This window comes from Saccostrea cucullata, unplaced genomic scaffold (genome assembly GCF_032062105.1).
Source record: "Saccostrea cucullata isolate Sc308-1 unplaced genomic scaffold, CSIRO_AGI_Scuc_v1 ctg109, whole genome shotgun sequence".
Taxonomy (NCBI): domain Eukaryota; kingdom Metazoa; phylum Mollusca; class Bivalvia; order Ostreida; family Ostreidae; genus Saccostrea; species Saccostrea cuccullata.
In genome coordinates, this window is record NW_026931028.1 from 324,125 (window position 1) to 337,805 (window position 13,681).

The 13,681-nt window shown below is 32.8% G+C and overlaps 1 protein-coding gene across 3 annotated transcripts in view; it reads left to right on the top strand.

The window, feature by feature from the left end:
* Positions 1–13,339, top strand: part of LOC134231091 (sodium/hydrogen exchanger 2-like) — a 29,627-nt gene extending 16,288 nt beyond the window's left edge. Inside the window, exons 17-24 of one of the 3 annotated variants that reach the window (XM_062713015.1) lie at positions 608–700; positions 878–943; positions 1,199–1,308; positions 3,544–3,606; positions 6,168–6,253; positions 6,677–6,727; positions 9,446–9,555; positions 9,929–13,339. In XM_062713015.1, the coding sequence (XP_062568999.1) occupies positions 608–700; positions 878–943; positions 1,199–1,308; positions 3,544–3,606; positions 6,168–6,253; positions 6,677–6,727; positions 9,446–9,555; positions 9,929–10,411 (1,062 nt within the window). In that variant the 3' untranslated portion in view covers positions 10,412–13,339. The remainder of the gene's footprint in view (positions 1–607; positions 701–877; positions 944–1,198; positions 1,309–3,543; positions 3,607–6,167; positions 6,254–6,676; positions 6,728–9,445; positions 9,556–9,928) is intronic. The other 2 variants (XM_062713016.1, XM_062713017.1) reach the window with 2 other exon arrangements.
* Positions 13,340–13,681: the final 342 nt, after the last annotated feature.

Here is a 13,681-nt window from a genome sequence, read left to right on the forward strand (position 1 = left end):
CACATGAAAGAAAAAAATAATGTCAGGCTCTTCTACTTGAAATATTTTGAAAGGATTGAGGGTTATTATAGGGAGAACTGACAGCTAAAAAGTAAAAATTAATGTTTGATTAAAAAAGTATCGGAGGGAGGGTCCCAGCACCCACACTTACAACCCCCACCACAAATTATATATATTCGCCTAATATTATGTTTACATTAGTAAAAATCGGTAGCAGATGTAATAGCGTTCCATAAGTATTTGTATCAATTTGGAATTTCCCGATCTATTTTTAGATCAATGTAGAGAAAATAAATCCTTATATTCACCTGGATTATCACGTGCAGGTGAATATAACGTAGTATTTTTTCTACGTTGTTGGATCTCAGCCAATCAGAATGATAGGAATTATTCAATCATATAATAAACTGTATTATCTATGATTTTCTTTCGAGAAATAAAGGGAAACTTTCAAACAATTTTAAATTTTAAGTGTCTTGGATGGTTGGGGTTTAAATTAATTTGGATGAAAAATTGATGTTAAGTGGCTTTTTGTAACTTAAAAGCAATTTCAAAGGTTTTAGATTGTAAATTCTTTACAGGCAAATATGATTTGTTTATTTTTCAGGGTGCCACAATAAAACCAATTGTGAATGCTATGCGAGTAAGACTAGCGCCCAAAGATAACAGTACAACAATGTATCTTGTTCTTCATGATAAAGTAAGTACATCTAAGTAATGAAGTATTGTTTTTGAGAGATAAAGTCTCATACATGCAACTGCAAAAGCACCTGCAAAAGAAATTGAGTAGCAATGTTAAGTACATGTACAGTTAAGATTTAGTATCTCAAGCACCAATATCTTGTATACCATAAAATTGTGTTTTTTTCTTCCTTAGATTAATGATCACCTAATGGCTGGTGTTGAAGAAATATTGGGTTATCTGGGAAAGTTTACACTACGAGTAAGTGAATAAAAGTTTGGCACTGTACTCTAATGCACTGTACAATCATACTTTATAAAAATTATCAGAGAATGTATGTATAATTTCACCTTATGTGCAAATCTTGTTACAGTTACATGCAGTAATAATTATATAGTTTTTTTTTGTAAATTTGTTGAAACAGAGATGCTTAATTTACAATATGAAGTATATTAATACAAATTATTGTAATGGAGGAAAGAAAATAAGTTTTAAACTAGTTTTTTTTATTTATAGGAAAAATTTCATTACATTGATGACAAATATATCAGGAAGCTGCTGCTGAAAACACCCAGCATAGAGGATGGAGCAGATATTATAGGCAATTATGAGAAGCTAGTGATGAGGTTAGTACAGTGATGACACAGGCATTGGGACTTAAGTTTTGTGTCAGATTAGAAAGGGTGTCAATTTACACAGTGTAAATAAGATGGAAATTATGTAGTTAAATTGGATGTTTTTATTTCGGAGCGGGGGTGTACTGTTTTTCCCTTGTGTGTGTGTGTTTGTCTGTGTGTCTGTCTGTAACAAATTTTCGTCGCAGTTTTCTCAGCAACTGCTGACCAAGATGCTTGAAATTTTAGTACATTCTTTGCTAAGGCATGCCATATGGTGGGATTTATTTTTAGCTCACCTGAACCGAAGGCTCAAGTGAGCTTTTCTGATCACATTTTGTCCGTCATCCGTCCGTCTGTCCGTCTGTCTGTCCGTCCTTCTGTAAACTTTTCACATTTTCGACTTCTTCTCAAGAACCACTGGGCCAATTTTGACTAAACTTGGTACAAAGCATCCTTGGGTGAAGGGGAATTTAAATTGTTAAAATGAAGGGCCAAGTCCCCTCACAAGGGGAGATAATCAAGAAAAGACAAAAATAGGGTGGGGTTATTAAAAAATCTTCTTCTCAAGAACCATTGGGCCAATAAGGCTGAAACTTATGTGGAGGCACCCTGGGATAGTGTAGATTCTAAATTGTTCAAATCATGACCCCCGGGGGTTGGGCGGGGCCACAATGGGAAATCCAAGTTTTACATATAAATATATAGGAAAAATCTTTAAAAATCTTCTTCTCAAGAACCACTGGGCCAGAAAAGCTGAAACTGATGTGGAAGCACCCTGGGGTACTAAAGATTCTAAATTGTTCAAATCATGACCCCTGGGGGTAGGGCGGGGCCATAATGGGGAATCCAAGTTTTACATAGAAATATATAGGAAAAATCTTTGAAAATCTTCTTCTCAAGAACCACTGGGCCAGAAAAGCTGAAACTCATGTGGAAGCATTGTGGGGTAGTGTAGATTCTAAATTGTTCAAATCATGACCCCCGGGGGTTGGGCGGGGCCACAATGGTGAATCAATGTTTTACATAGAAATGTATAGGAAAAATCTTTGAAAATCTTCTTCTCAAGAACAACTGGGCCAGAAAAGCTGAAACTGATGTGGAAGCACCCTGGGGTAGTGTAGATTCTAAATTGTTCAAATCATGACCCCCGAGGTTAGGGCGGGGCCACAATGGGGAATATAAGTTTTACATAGAAATATATAGGAAAAATCTTTGAAAATCTTCTTTTCAAGAACCACTGGGCCAGAAAAGCTGAAACTCTTGTGGAAGCATTGTGGGGTAGTGTAGATTCTAAATTGTTCAAATCATGACCCCCAGGGGTGGGCGGGGCCATAATGGTGAATCAAAGTTTTACATAGAAATATATAGGAAAAATCTTTGAAAATCTTCTTCTCAAGAACCACTGGGCCTGGAAAGCTGAAACTCATGTGGAAGCATTGTGGGGTAGTGTAGATTCTAAATTGTTCAAATCATGACCCCCAGGGGTTGGGCGGGGCCACAATGGTGAATCAAAATTTTACATAGAAATATATAGGAAAAATCTTTGAAAATCTTCTTCTCAAGAACCACTGGGCCAGAAAAGCTGAAACTGATGTGGAAGCACCCTGGGGTAGTGTAGATTCTAAATTGTTCAAATCATGACCCCCAGGGGTAGGGCGGGGCCACAATATATTGTATTACAAGGGGGAAATCTGGTAAAGAACAATATGACAAAAGATTCTCAGGTGAGCGATGTGGCCCATGGGCCTCTTGTTGTTCAAATCTGATGTCAGTTTCCTGTTTATCCGTATGTCTGCCCATAACTGAACATGTGTTTATTAATCTGATAGTGTAAATTCACATCAGAGCGAGGATATTACTAGTGAGGATTGGCTCACAGACTTCTTGTTTGTTTGTTTGTTTGTTTTTTTTTTTTTGGGGGGGGGGGGGTGTTTCAAACATTTTATTTCCTATGGGGAAAATTTTCAGCAAGTTTCATTGTAATTTCTCTTTGCATCTTGGGAAATTTGAAGGTTGTACATACAGTTAAACCTGTTTAATCAATGTTGTGGATTCCACAATCTTGTCTAAAATGATCTAAACTTTCAGACTCCTTCAGTAAATCATTAAAATGTTTTCTAATGTAGAATGTAGTGTAATCTATTTAATTTCTTTGGAACCAATGATGTCTGAATTAGACAAATACTGCTACTTAACTATTTTTTGCCATATATTAAGAATGAAGTATGAAATTATTGTTTTCAGAGAACATTACAAGAATTTACATTTGTGTGGCGCTGCTAATCTGCCCAAAGTTCCCAGTGATCTGTAAGTATTAGTCTTCTTATGTTTCTAAATCCTCTGTGTCTTTAATAGATTAAAGATTTAATTTCTCTCAGCTCTCTTATCTTTAAAGTTCTAAAACATATCAAAACTGGTGACAAGATATCTCAACTTACTGGATATCAATAAAAATGAAATTATTTTCTTTTGTTTTTCTCTATGTAGACATTTTATAAGGTGAGGACAAGCAACTCTGAACAATGATTTCTCATTTCAGAAACAGAAATAGTTCTGTACTTAAATTTGAAGCCTCTATCATGCTTTTCTTCATGAAAATTTATAATTTTAGTTCTATAATATTTTAAGGTTTGAACAATGCTAAGCACATTTGTAGTGTAGACAGAAACGCATAGGCATTCTTCAATTTACTTTGAAATTTTGAGTGTTGCATAGAGATATAGATAATGTTTTTTTTAAAAGTTAGCTAGCATTTAAATGTAATAAGACATTGAAGTCGACAATGTAAGAACATGGGATTCTGTGTCATTTTTGGTCAAATTTCATAATTTGAGGTGCCAGTGCAATTGTATCTAACATGATGTGAATACAGTTCTTAGCTGTGCATATGAACTTTAAAAAAAAAATTGGATGACTTTTTTAGCTCACCTGAGCCGAAGGCTCAAGTGAGCTTTTCTGATCACATTTTGTCCGGCGTCTGTCTGTCCGTCTAGCTGTCTGTCTGTCTGTAAACTTTTCACATTTTCGACTTCTTCTCAAGAACCGCTGGGCCAATTTCAACCAAACTTGCCACTAAGTATCCTTGGGTGAAGGGGATTCAAGTTTGTTCAAATGAAGGGCCACGCCCTCATTCAAGGGTAGATAATTGGGAATTAATGAAAATTTAGTGGCATATTTTAAAAATCTTCTTCTCAAGAACCACTGTGCCAGGAAAGATGAAACTTATGGGGAAGCATGTTCAGGTAGTTTAGATTCAAGTTTGTTCAAATCATGACCCTCGGGGGTAGGGCGGGGCCAAAATGGCCGACCAAAGTTTTACATAGAAATATATAGGAAAATTCTTTAAAAATCTTCTTCTCAAGAATGACAAAGCCATAATTCATCATATTTATATGGAAGCATGCTCAGGTAGTGTAGATTCAAGTTTGTTCAAATCATGACCCCCGGGGGTAGGGCGGGGCCAAAATGGCCGACCAAAGTTTTACATAGAAATATATAGGAAAATTCTTTAAAAATCTTCTTCTCAAGAATGACAAAGCCATAATTCATCATATTTATATGGAAGCATGCTCAGGTAGTGTAGGTTCAAATTTGTTCAAATCATGACCCCCGGGGGTAGGGCGGGGCCAAAATGGCCGACCAAAGTTTTACATAGAAATATATAGGAAAATTCTTTAAAAGTCTTCTTCTCAAGAATGACAAAGCCATAATTCATCATATTTATATGGAAGCATGTTCAGGTAGTGTAGATTGAAGTTTGTTCAAATCATGACCCCCGGGGGTAGAGCGGGGCCAAAATGGCCGACCAAGGTTTTACATAGAAATATATAGGAAAATTCTTTAAAAATCTTCTTCTCAATAATGACAAAGCCATAATTCATCATATTTATATGGAAGCATGCTCAAGTAGTGTAGATTCAAATTTGTTCAAATCATGACCCCCAGGGGTAGGGCGGGGCCAAAATGGCCGACCAAAGTTTTTAAAGATATATATAGGAAAATTCTTTAAAAATCATTTTCTAAAAAATAGCAAATCCATGATTTATTTAAACTTTACAATAAAAAACCATTTTCTACTTTTTCATACCCTTAGTGCTCAGGTGAGCGATGTGGCCCATGGGCCTCTTGTTATCTTGTGACACTAAAATGGGTAATCTGTATGATTTCTTCTAAATGCTTGTCTTCAAAATAACTTTTAAGATCAAAGGTAGGGAAGCTAGTTTAATGATTTTAATTGTCTGTTTCTTTGCCTGTCTTCATCCTTGCTCAGACTTGTAAATGTGAATGATATGAGAACTTTCTGCAAATGGTAACACGACAAAAGGATGGGTTGTCACATGAAAACCAAGTTCATTGCATGCAAAAAGGTCATGCAAGGTCACAGGGATTACTTATATCACTAAGATTTAGATTTTAATTAAAAGAGGTCGAACTCATGTCAGGCACAATAGAAGCATACATTTATGACCTTTGAAATTATCAAAATCACAAGAGATAAAAAATTAGAAGAAATTAGATTCTCCAATATCTTTGTTGTAAGATAAATTGCTAGAAGCTCAAATGTCATATCATGATTATGAAACTAATCAAGTTCCATTTAGGCCCACAAGGATTGCAATATAGAGTTCATGTTGTCATACCAGGTATAATTTTCATTTAATATCAAGGGTCAAAAAACTGCAGAAATAGTGAATTTCAGGTGATGGTTTCTGGTTGACTATAATTTTATACTAACAGCTAGTGTATGATTAGCATTAAATGCATGTAGATATTGCATATTTTATTTGATTTGCATGATTCTCTGAATTTTCATTAAAGCTTTATGATCATGTGAACATTGAATTGTAAAATCTTTCATTTAAATTTAGGAGGAATGTGGACAGCTCAGCTGTATTACTAGAACTAGAAGCAGGGGAGGAGGCAGAAAAAGAAGAGCAAGAGGTGAAAGTCAAAGGTAAGTTTCTGAATATAATATTTACCATAACTCAGTCATAAATCGTACATTTTAGATTTTGTAGATTTCGTCATTCTCTAAATTGCTTATACATGTACATGTAATGTATGTGCTCAAAGTTGGGCAGCTTTCATGTGAATGGTGTATTTAATTCAAAAATAAGTTTCATGTTTTGCTAATAATTAAGAGATGATGATTTAGGGGTACTTAGGTTTCAGTGTTTAATTTTAACATATATTTCTATTTTAAAAGAAAGCAAAACTTAAATCTACAATATAAACATAAAGTTCAGTAGATTTGAATAATATATAATGCATGCTTTGCCAGCCTTACTCTAAAGAATGTTTTTAATTAAAGCTTTCCCAAATGTATGCTAAGAAACTTTATTCATTTCAAGGGTTTAGATATGTTTTATGTTTTTAGAAGCAGAAATGAGACCAGGACATATAAATGGTCCAAGTACTAATGGTAATGGTATTAAAATTTGCATACTGATATATTTTTTATATAATTACCATAATCCAATAAAACAGCCATGTGAAGGCTTAAATCTAACTCCTTTGTCTTCCAACAGAGCACTTACCGAGAAACTAGGTTAAAATTTAGAAAGAAATATTTTCAGAATGATATCTAGGATTGATCAGAACTTTCCTGGAAGGAATAGGGAGTTACTTTTAACAGAATACTGCCTATTTGAATTTATTGAACATAAAATATCAAGAGCAAGAAGAGATGACAGTTATGTAAAAGCTCTCTGGGGTAGTGTAAATTCTTCTTAATTAATAGATGAAATCCCGTGCAAGCAAGGGGAATTGAATTTACAGTTGCCACTACTGACAGAAAATCCTACAGGCTTATTGAGGGAAGAAGCACTTATAGTTCAAAATCCCACAAGAAGTAGATATACCGCATAAGTGGAAATTTTAGCGAGACGCAAATTTAGCGATTTATCCTTAAAAAGTGGTATTTTATGTTTAGCGAGATGAAATTTTAGTGATTTAAGAATTCTCACTAAAGTAGCTATAAGAAATAAAACGCAATTAATTTTTAGCGAGATTCAATTTTAAACCCTTGCTAATAATGCCAAAAAAATAAAATTTCTGCAATTTCAGTAAAAATTGAAAAAATAGCAATTTCAGTAATTGACATTTTGTATGAAACCTGATATAAGTAATGGATGTACATGTACTTCAGATGTGCTAATTTCATTTCCGTGAAGGATAAAAACAGCGATTGTGCACATTTTACTGATAAATTGATTTGGGGGGGGGGGGGGTGTAAAATTCACAAGCAATGATGCAGTTTTGTCTTGCTTTATAAATGTGTTTGTTCTTTATTGATTTGTAAAAAGGTATTTTACATTTTTGAACATATCAATAATGAACATATATATATGTACATTTTTATAATCGAAGACCCAAGTACATGTGTGAAAGAAAAAATTAGCCCTTGAATAGGCCAAGTATTTGATACGAAAGACTGTATTCATGCAGAAAAAAATGAAATTTTTTGATTAAAGCACACAACTTTACAGCTTTAATTGTATTTGAACAATACCTTATTCATTAATTTTCTCTTTTCATGTAAGCAAATTACGAAGTACAAATTGTACTTCGGGTTCCTTGCCACGATGCTCTCAGTAAGAAAAATACAAATACCCATAAATTTATTAGGAAAACCTACTACATATGTTATAGTCTATAGATATATAAATATATTCACAACTTATAAATAGTGTTATCAATGATTTACCATTATTTCAATGACCATTTACACAAAAGCTTGTTTTATGATCATGCAACTACAGTATAATCGCCCTGTTTTTCTTTTTAAAATCGGGCTCGATGCTATATGATATTCTAAAAGCTTCCATCAATATTAAGATCGGCAAATGACAGAAATAATTTGCACATTTCCCTTTTTAATCGGTTGTCACATTTATATCATTTAAATCAAGTTTTGATATAATAATAAATAAGCGATTGTTTAATTGTCAGTTTCAGTAACTGTTGCCATTAGCATAGATCCGCCAACCGGAAATGCCACCTTATATAATACTCACATCTTAACTATTTCATGGCTGTTAATAGAAAATTAATGTAGACTTTTAATTTAATCTACAATACTTACTACGCAAGTGAAATAAAAATCACTTTAGAAATCTTTAGAAAAAATTTTCTCTGGTGAAAGTAGTAGTTTTTGGGTGATGCAGTGTTGGAGGGGGTGATTGGTTGTTTAAAGAAGAATTAATAGACCTCAGTTTGGAAATACAAGCTATATAGGTTTCAGACACACATACTTGGTGATCAGTTTGTGTAATGTTTAAAACATACATGTAACAGACTACACTATGAGTTGTCTATTTTTGCATCTTTAAAGGAAGGGATGCAATGGCCCACAAGAACGGGAATAATTTACAGTGTATTTGTCATTAAAAACTACAGAGAGAAAAGTTGTAATTGTTTTAAATACTATTTTTAGGTTCACGTTTATTGAAATGAGAAATTTCTACAAAGCACAGTTCCGTCTTCCTAATGAGCATGTCATGTTCTCTTGTAACCCAATTTCATATTCTTTCTAAATCTGAAATGCTTCATGTTATTCATTTGTAATGATGGAATGCTTCTCTTAAATAATCAAGCATAATTATTAAAAGAGTTTTGTCTTTCAGATTTATAAAAAAAAGTATTCCTGTTACATACACATGGGTGGAGATATGTTTATGTTTGAGAAGTTGTTTTATTCATACGTTTTAAAAATATATTAATGGGAAGGCCGAAAGTAATGGAAATTATATTCTACAGTAAAACATGTTTAAATTTGAATTCATGCATAGAAGAAATAATATTTTTACTGCCCATTTATTATACAAAGAATGGATAATGAACAAGATGTAGAATTACTGATATGATGCATTATTTCATCAATCTCAGCTGATTTGCAATAATTGTGTTCAAGTAATATATACATGTACCTTTTATCCTGTTTTCATGAAGCATGTATGTATTGAAGGTAAATTCATGAGTTAAAAAAATGATAAATTATTTGCAGGTATAAAAGAACTTTCAAAATTATGAATACGTTTGATTAGTTTTGGTATTATGTGTGTTACAGAGCCAATGATTTGGACATTTAAAGCTGTTTTTGAAATGTTGACTATGCATCTGATGAGTTTTGGTTTTTGTGTTACAGAGCCCAGGAAGTCCCAGAGAAAGCCGATTTCTATTGAGATAGGGGGAGAACCTACAGCCAAAGACTTCAGGAACTTGTTGGATCAGAGTATGAGATCCCCAACTCTGGTGGTAAGTCAAGCTCTTTGTAGACAATTTAACTCGACTCGATCTGCAGGGAATTAAGTCTTAGATGCTTTAAAGCACCTATCCAAGCTAATGTTAAAGATGAATGTTTGAATTATTCTGTAATCATGATTTAAGTAATTGAACATTCAGCACAGAAAACCAGGAAACTACCCACCCCCTTCAAAAAAAAAGAGAATTTGAGATGAATCATTGAATGGGGGATCATATATTTTACATGAGCAAATTTCTCAAAAAAAGAAAAAAAAAAAATGGAAAAATTCTCTCAAACATGTTTAAAGTATGTAAAAGAAATCTATGTGATAAATATAATACACAAGTACTGTTAGACTAAAAATATTGCTTTAATTCTGCACAGATTCCGAAGAAAAGATTTGATGATTTTGTCAGTGACACTGCCAAAGTTGATTTCCAAAACTTACGAAAAAGACGAAAGAACAATGCTCGCCTACAGCGCATGAAATCCATCAGGAAAATGCCAGAAAGAGCTCTGTCCTGGGCAGAAGAGGACACGGCTCTGTGTAGAAATAGGTCAAATAATCGTGTCAAAGGGCGCACCAATAAGGCCATGACAGTAGACTACTCCCCATTGGAGGGAAATAAAGATTTCAATTCTTCGTTGATCAATCAGACAATTCCTGAAGATGATGTGTTTGGGTCAGAAGAGCATGGGGCGGAGGTTAGCCCCCTGATAACCGATGACATGGACTCAAAGGGGGCCAAAGACGGGGGGTCAAAGAAGAAAGTGCAGCATGAAGCCCTCCATCGGCAGGACGCCATAGAAAACATCCCCTTAGAGAATGTTAAGGAGGTGAAGAGAACCAAATCCTTAGATGTCTAATCTAAGACTGTATAGTTTAAACTTGTCTTTTGATATTTTTTAAATTATTTTTTCTTGGAAGGGTTTGCTGAATTATAGGTAGGGGTTATTTTTTTGCAATCCATTATTTTTAACACTTCATTATATTTATCTTTCTAATTTGCATATATAGTGCTTTACTGTTAACATGAATTTATTTTTTTGATAATTTTTTGATGCAAGGGAGAGAAAAGTTTGTTTTTATAGAATTCATTGTGTTCTAATTTATAAGTAAAGGAACGGTGGTTTTCATATGCCTCTGTATGTTTTGTGTTTATCAAAGAGGTCCGTGATCATTTTTTTGGACCCACTATGTGTCATAGTGATAGAATAGTCTGTGATTGACCTGATTATTTTTAATATTTATAGATATATTTCGCCATTGTTTTTAGGTACTGTGAAATGTTTAATCTGTTTCCTTCACATTTACTTTGATTAACAGATTCTTTAATTAACAGATTAATTGTAGAGACTTTTGTCATTTGAGACACTGTTTTGAAAAGGAAACATGGTAACAATTATAAATAAGAGACAATTTAACCCCTTTCATGGCATATACCCATTTCTATGCATCTGAATTGAAAAACAAGTATAGTGAGAACAAACATTCAAAACTTCGTTAATACTGCAAATATCAGAATAATTCTTGCAATGTTAGAAAGAGAAAATTATTACGATAAATAATATACAGAATTTTTTTTATTGGTTTTACCATTTTTTTTGCTAGCTCGAGTTAAACTTTGTGCACTATTCAAGCGATTTTGCCATTATCAAAATCAATGCGGTGATAACATGTAAATGTTAAATTACTAAATTCTAGTGATTATCTCCCAACACCCCAAACTCCCCCCAAAACAACTTAAAATTGGTTTTTAAAGCATGTACAACATGCTCATAATTTTTGGCACAATAATAAAATATTTTTAAATATATCTAACTAAGCAAAAAAAAAAAAAACAAACAAACAACCCCCCCAAAAAACGGAATGAATCTCTATCTTGAATAAATAGAAATTCCAGCATCATGCTGGTGGTGTTGTTCATTGCCATGGCAACTGAAATGATATTTTTTTCATCATTTTCAGAAACTACGCAATATCTGCTTTCAGATAATATAAACATTGGTATATACAAAAATAAAAGAAATACCCGAAAAAATGCAAAAGTGCATTGAAATTTTAATAACAATTTGTCTAAAAATGCTCAAAATCTTTGTCATGGAAGGGGTTAAAGAATCTTATGAAATGTTGAATGTAATATACAAGTACTTTTGTAGATAAAATAAGCAAATAATGTATAAATTCTGCACTAGATACTTAAACTGAGTCCTCAAGAAATCACATATCCCAGCTGTTAAATGTGGCTTATTTTTATTATGTGTGTTTGTACATGTATGTATATGCATATGTTAGCAGAATGTTCTTCCACTCTCAACTCTCTTTGGCATCACACATTGCTTTTTTATCATGGTAACAAGTTTTCATTCAAATAGGGTGCAATCCTTCATTTATATTTTTATATTTTCCATGAATATATCACAGTTGGTACATCAAATATTAATTACCACACTATTTGTGTAAGAGATCCTGTATACTATTAGCTGGTTATATTAATACTCACTCTTTGATATGTAACACATTACTTATGTTTTTCATATATACCAAAAATTCATTGACTTTTCCTTCAATATCAAGTGTTTTACTATGTGTATCTGATGTAGGTATTTTTCTGAATTCAATATGCATAGTCTTACGCAGTTATTCTAGATTTGTTTGTTTTATCTTTAAAGTGTAGAAATTTGATGGTGTTCTAGATTGCAAGGTATTGGGAATTGCAGCATATTTAAACTGTGTGTCAACAAGTTATACAAAAAAAAATTCTTTCTTGGTAGATTTGTGTAAGTATCCATGTCTTAAAAGAAGGTATCATTTTCAAATTAACAAGTAATGTTGGACAAGTAGAGCCTTTACAAATTGTTTTACATTTAAGGATTTTAGTGAATGTACTCTTAATACAGTAAAACTTGGTTATAACGAAGTCATTGGGACCTGTGAAATTACTTTACTATATCCATAATTCATTATATCTGTATAAAGAATTCGTTAAATTTATGTAGCTGGGGATCCACGATTACTTTGCTGTATATGTGAATTTGCAATATCCGTGTTCCTAGTAAACGAGTTTTACTATAATACTATTCTGTACTGTTCATATTGTATATATACGAACATGTTTATGTACACTATTATCATATCATTGACATTCTAATTATAGAATATCTATAACGAGTATAAAATGATTTTCTGTGATCACTCAATATGTACGCATAAAATGATTTTCTGTGAACATGCAATATTTACGCATAAAATGATTTTCTGAGATCATGCAATATTAACAAAGAGAATAATTTTTGTAGGCCATATGCAGAATTTTTATATTTTTGTAGACAAAGATTATTTCCTGGTCATGATTTCTCTTATTGAGTCAGTTGAATTTTTTTTTTATCTATGAAGATCATTCATATTACATGTATATAATGCTTATTTTGAAGGCCTGTATCAAAAATTGTAAATATATAATACAGTCATTTAATTGTTTAGATATTTAAAAAATATATATATTCAGACTCTAAAAATCACAAAAATAAAATAAAAATAACCAGTGAATTTCATGGAGGACTTATGCCCTGTTCACAAGAGTGCACTTAAAGTTTTTACCTAGTAGTAAACTAATGCAAAACTAAAAGTACTTTCAGCAGTGAGCCAGTGAATGCACAAAATTGTACCCCACCCCCTTTGAGTAAGGGCAAGTCCAAATTTTTGCGAAAAATACTAAACTTCTCACTCTCAATATATGATAAAAACTTAAGAGTGGTACAATTGAATTTTGTAATAAAGATGTTAAATTATCACTGAATTTTATTCTGTAAAATAGAAGTAGTTGTGGATGAGAACTGGGTATCCTAATTATGTAATAAGTGGCAGTGTCCAAGTAAACACTCTTGGAAACCCCAAATGTGTCATATCAAAAGTAAAAAGAGAAGGTTGTGTAATAAGTCTTTTAAAGTATCATTTAATTTTATTCAGATATAGGTAACCCTCACTATAACAGAAAGAATGGCCTCCATGTCTCCCTGAGATATTACAATACAATGGGGTATTGTGAGCATTAAACCCACAAACTGATAATCCCCACTCCCTTCTGTATACGAGTATAAGTGTAATTGCATAGCCCATTTTTTTTTCTATATATG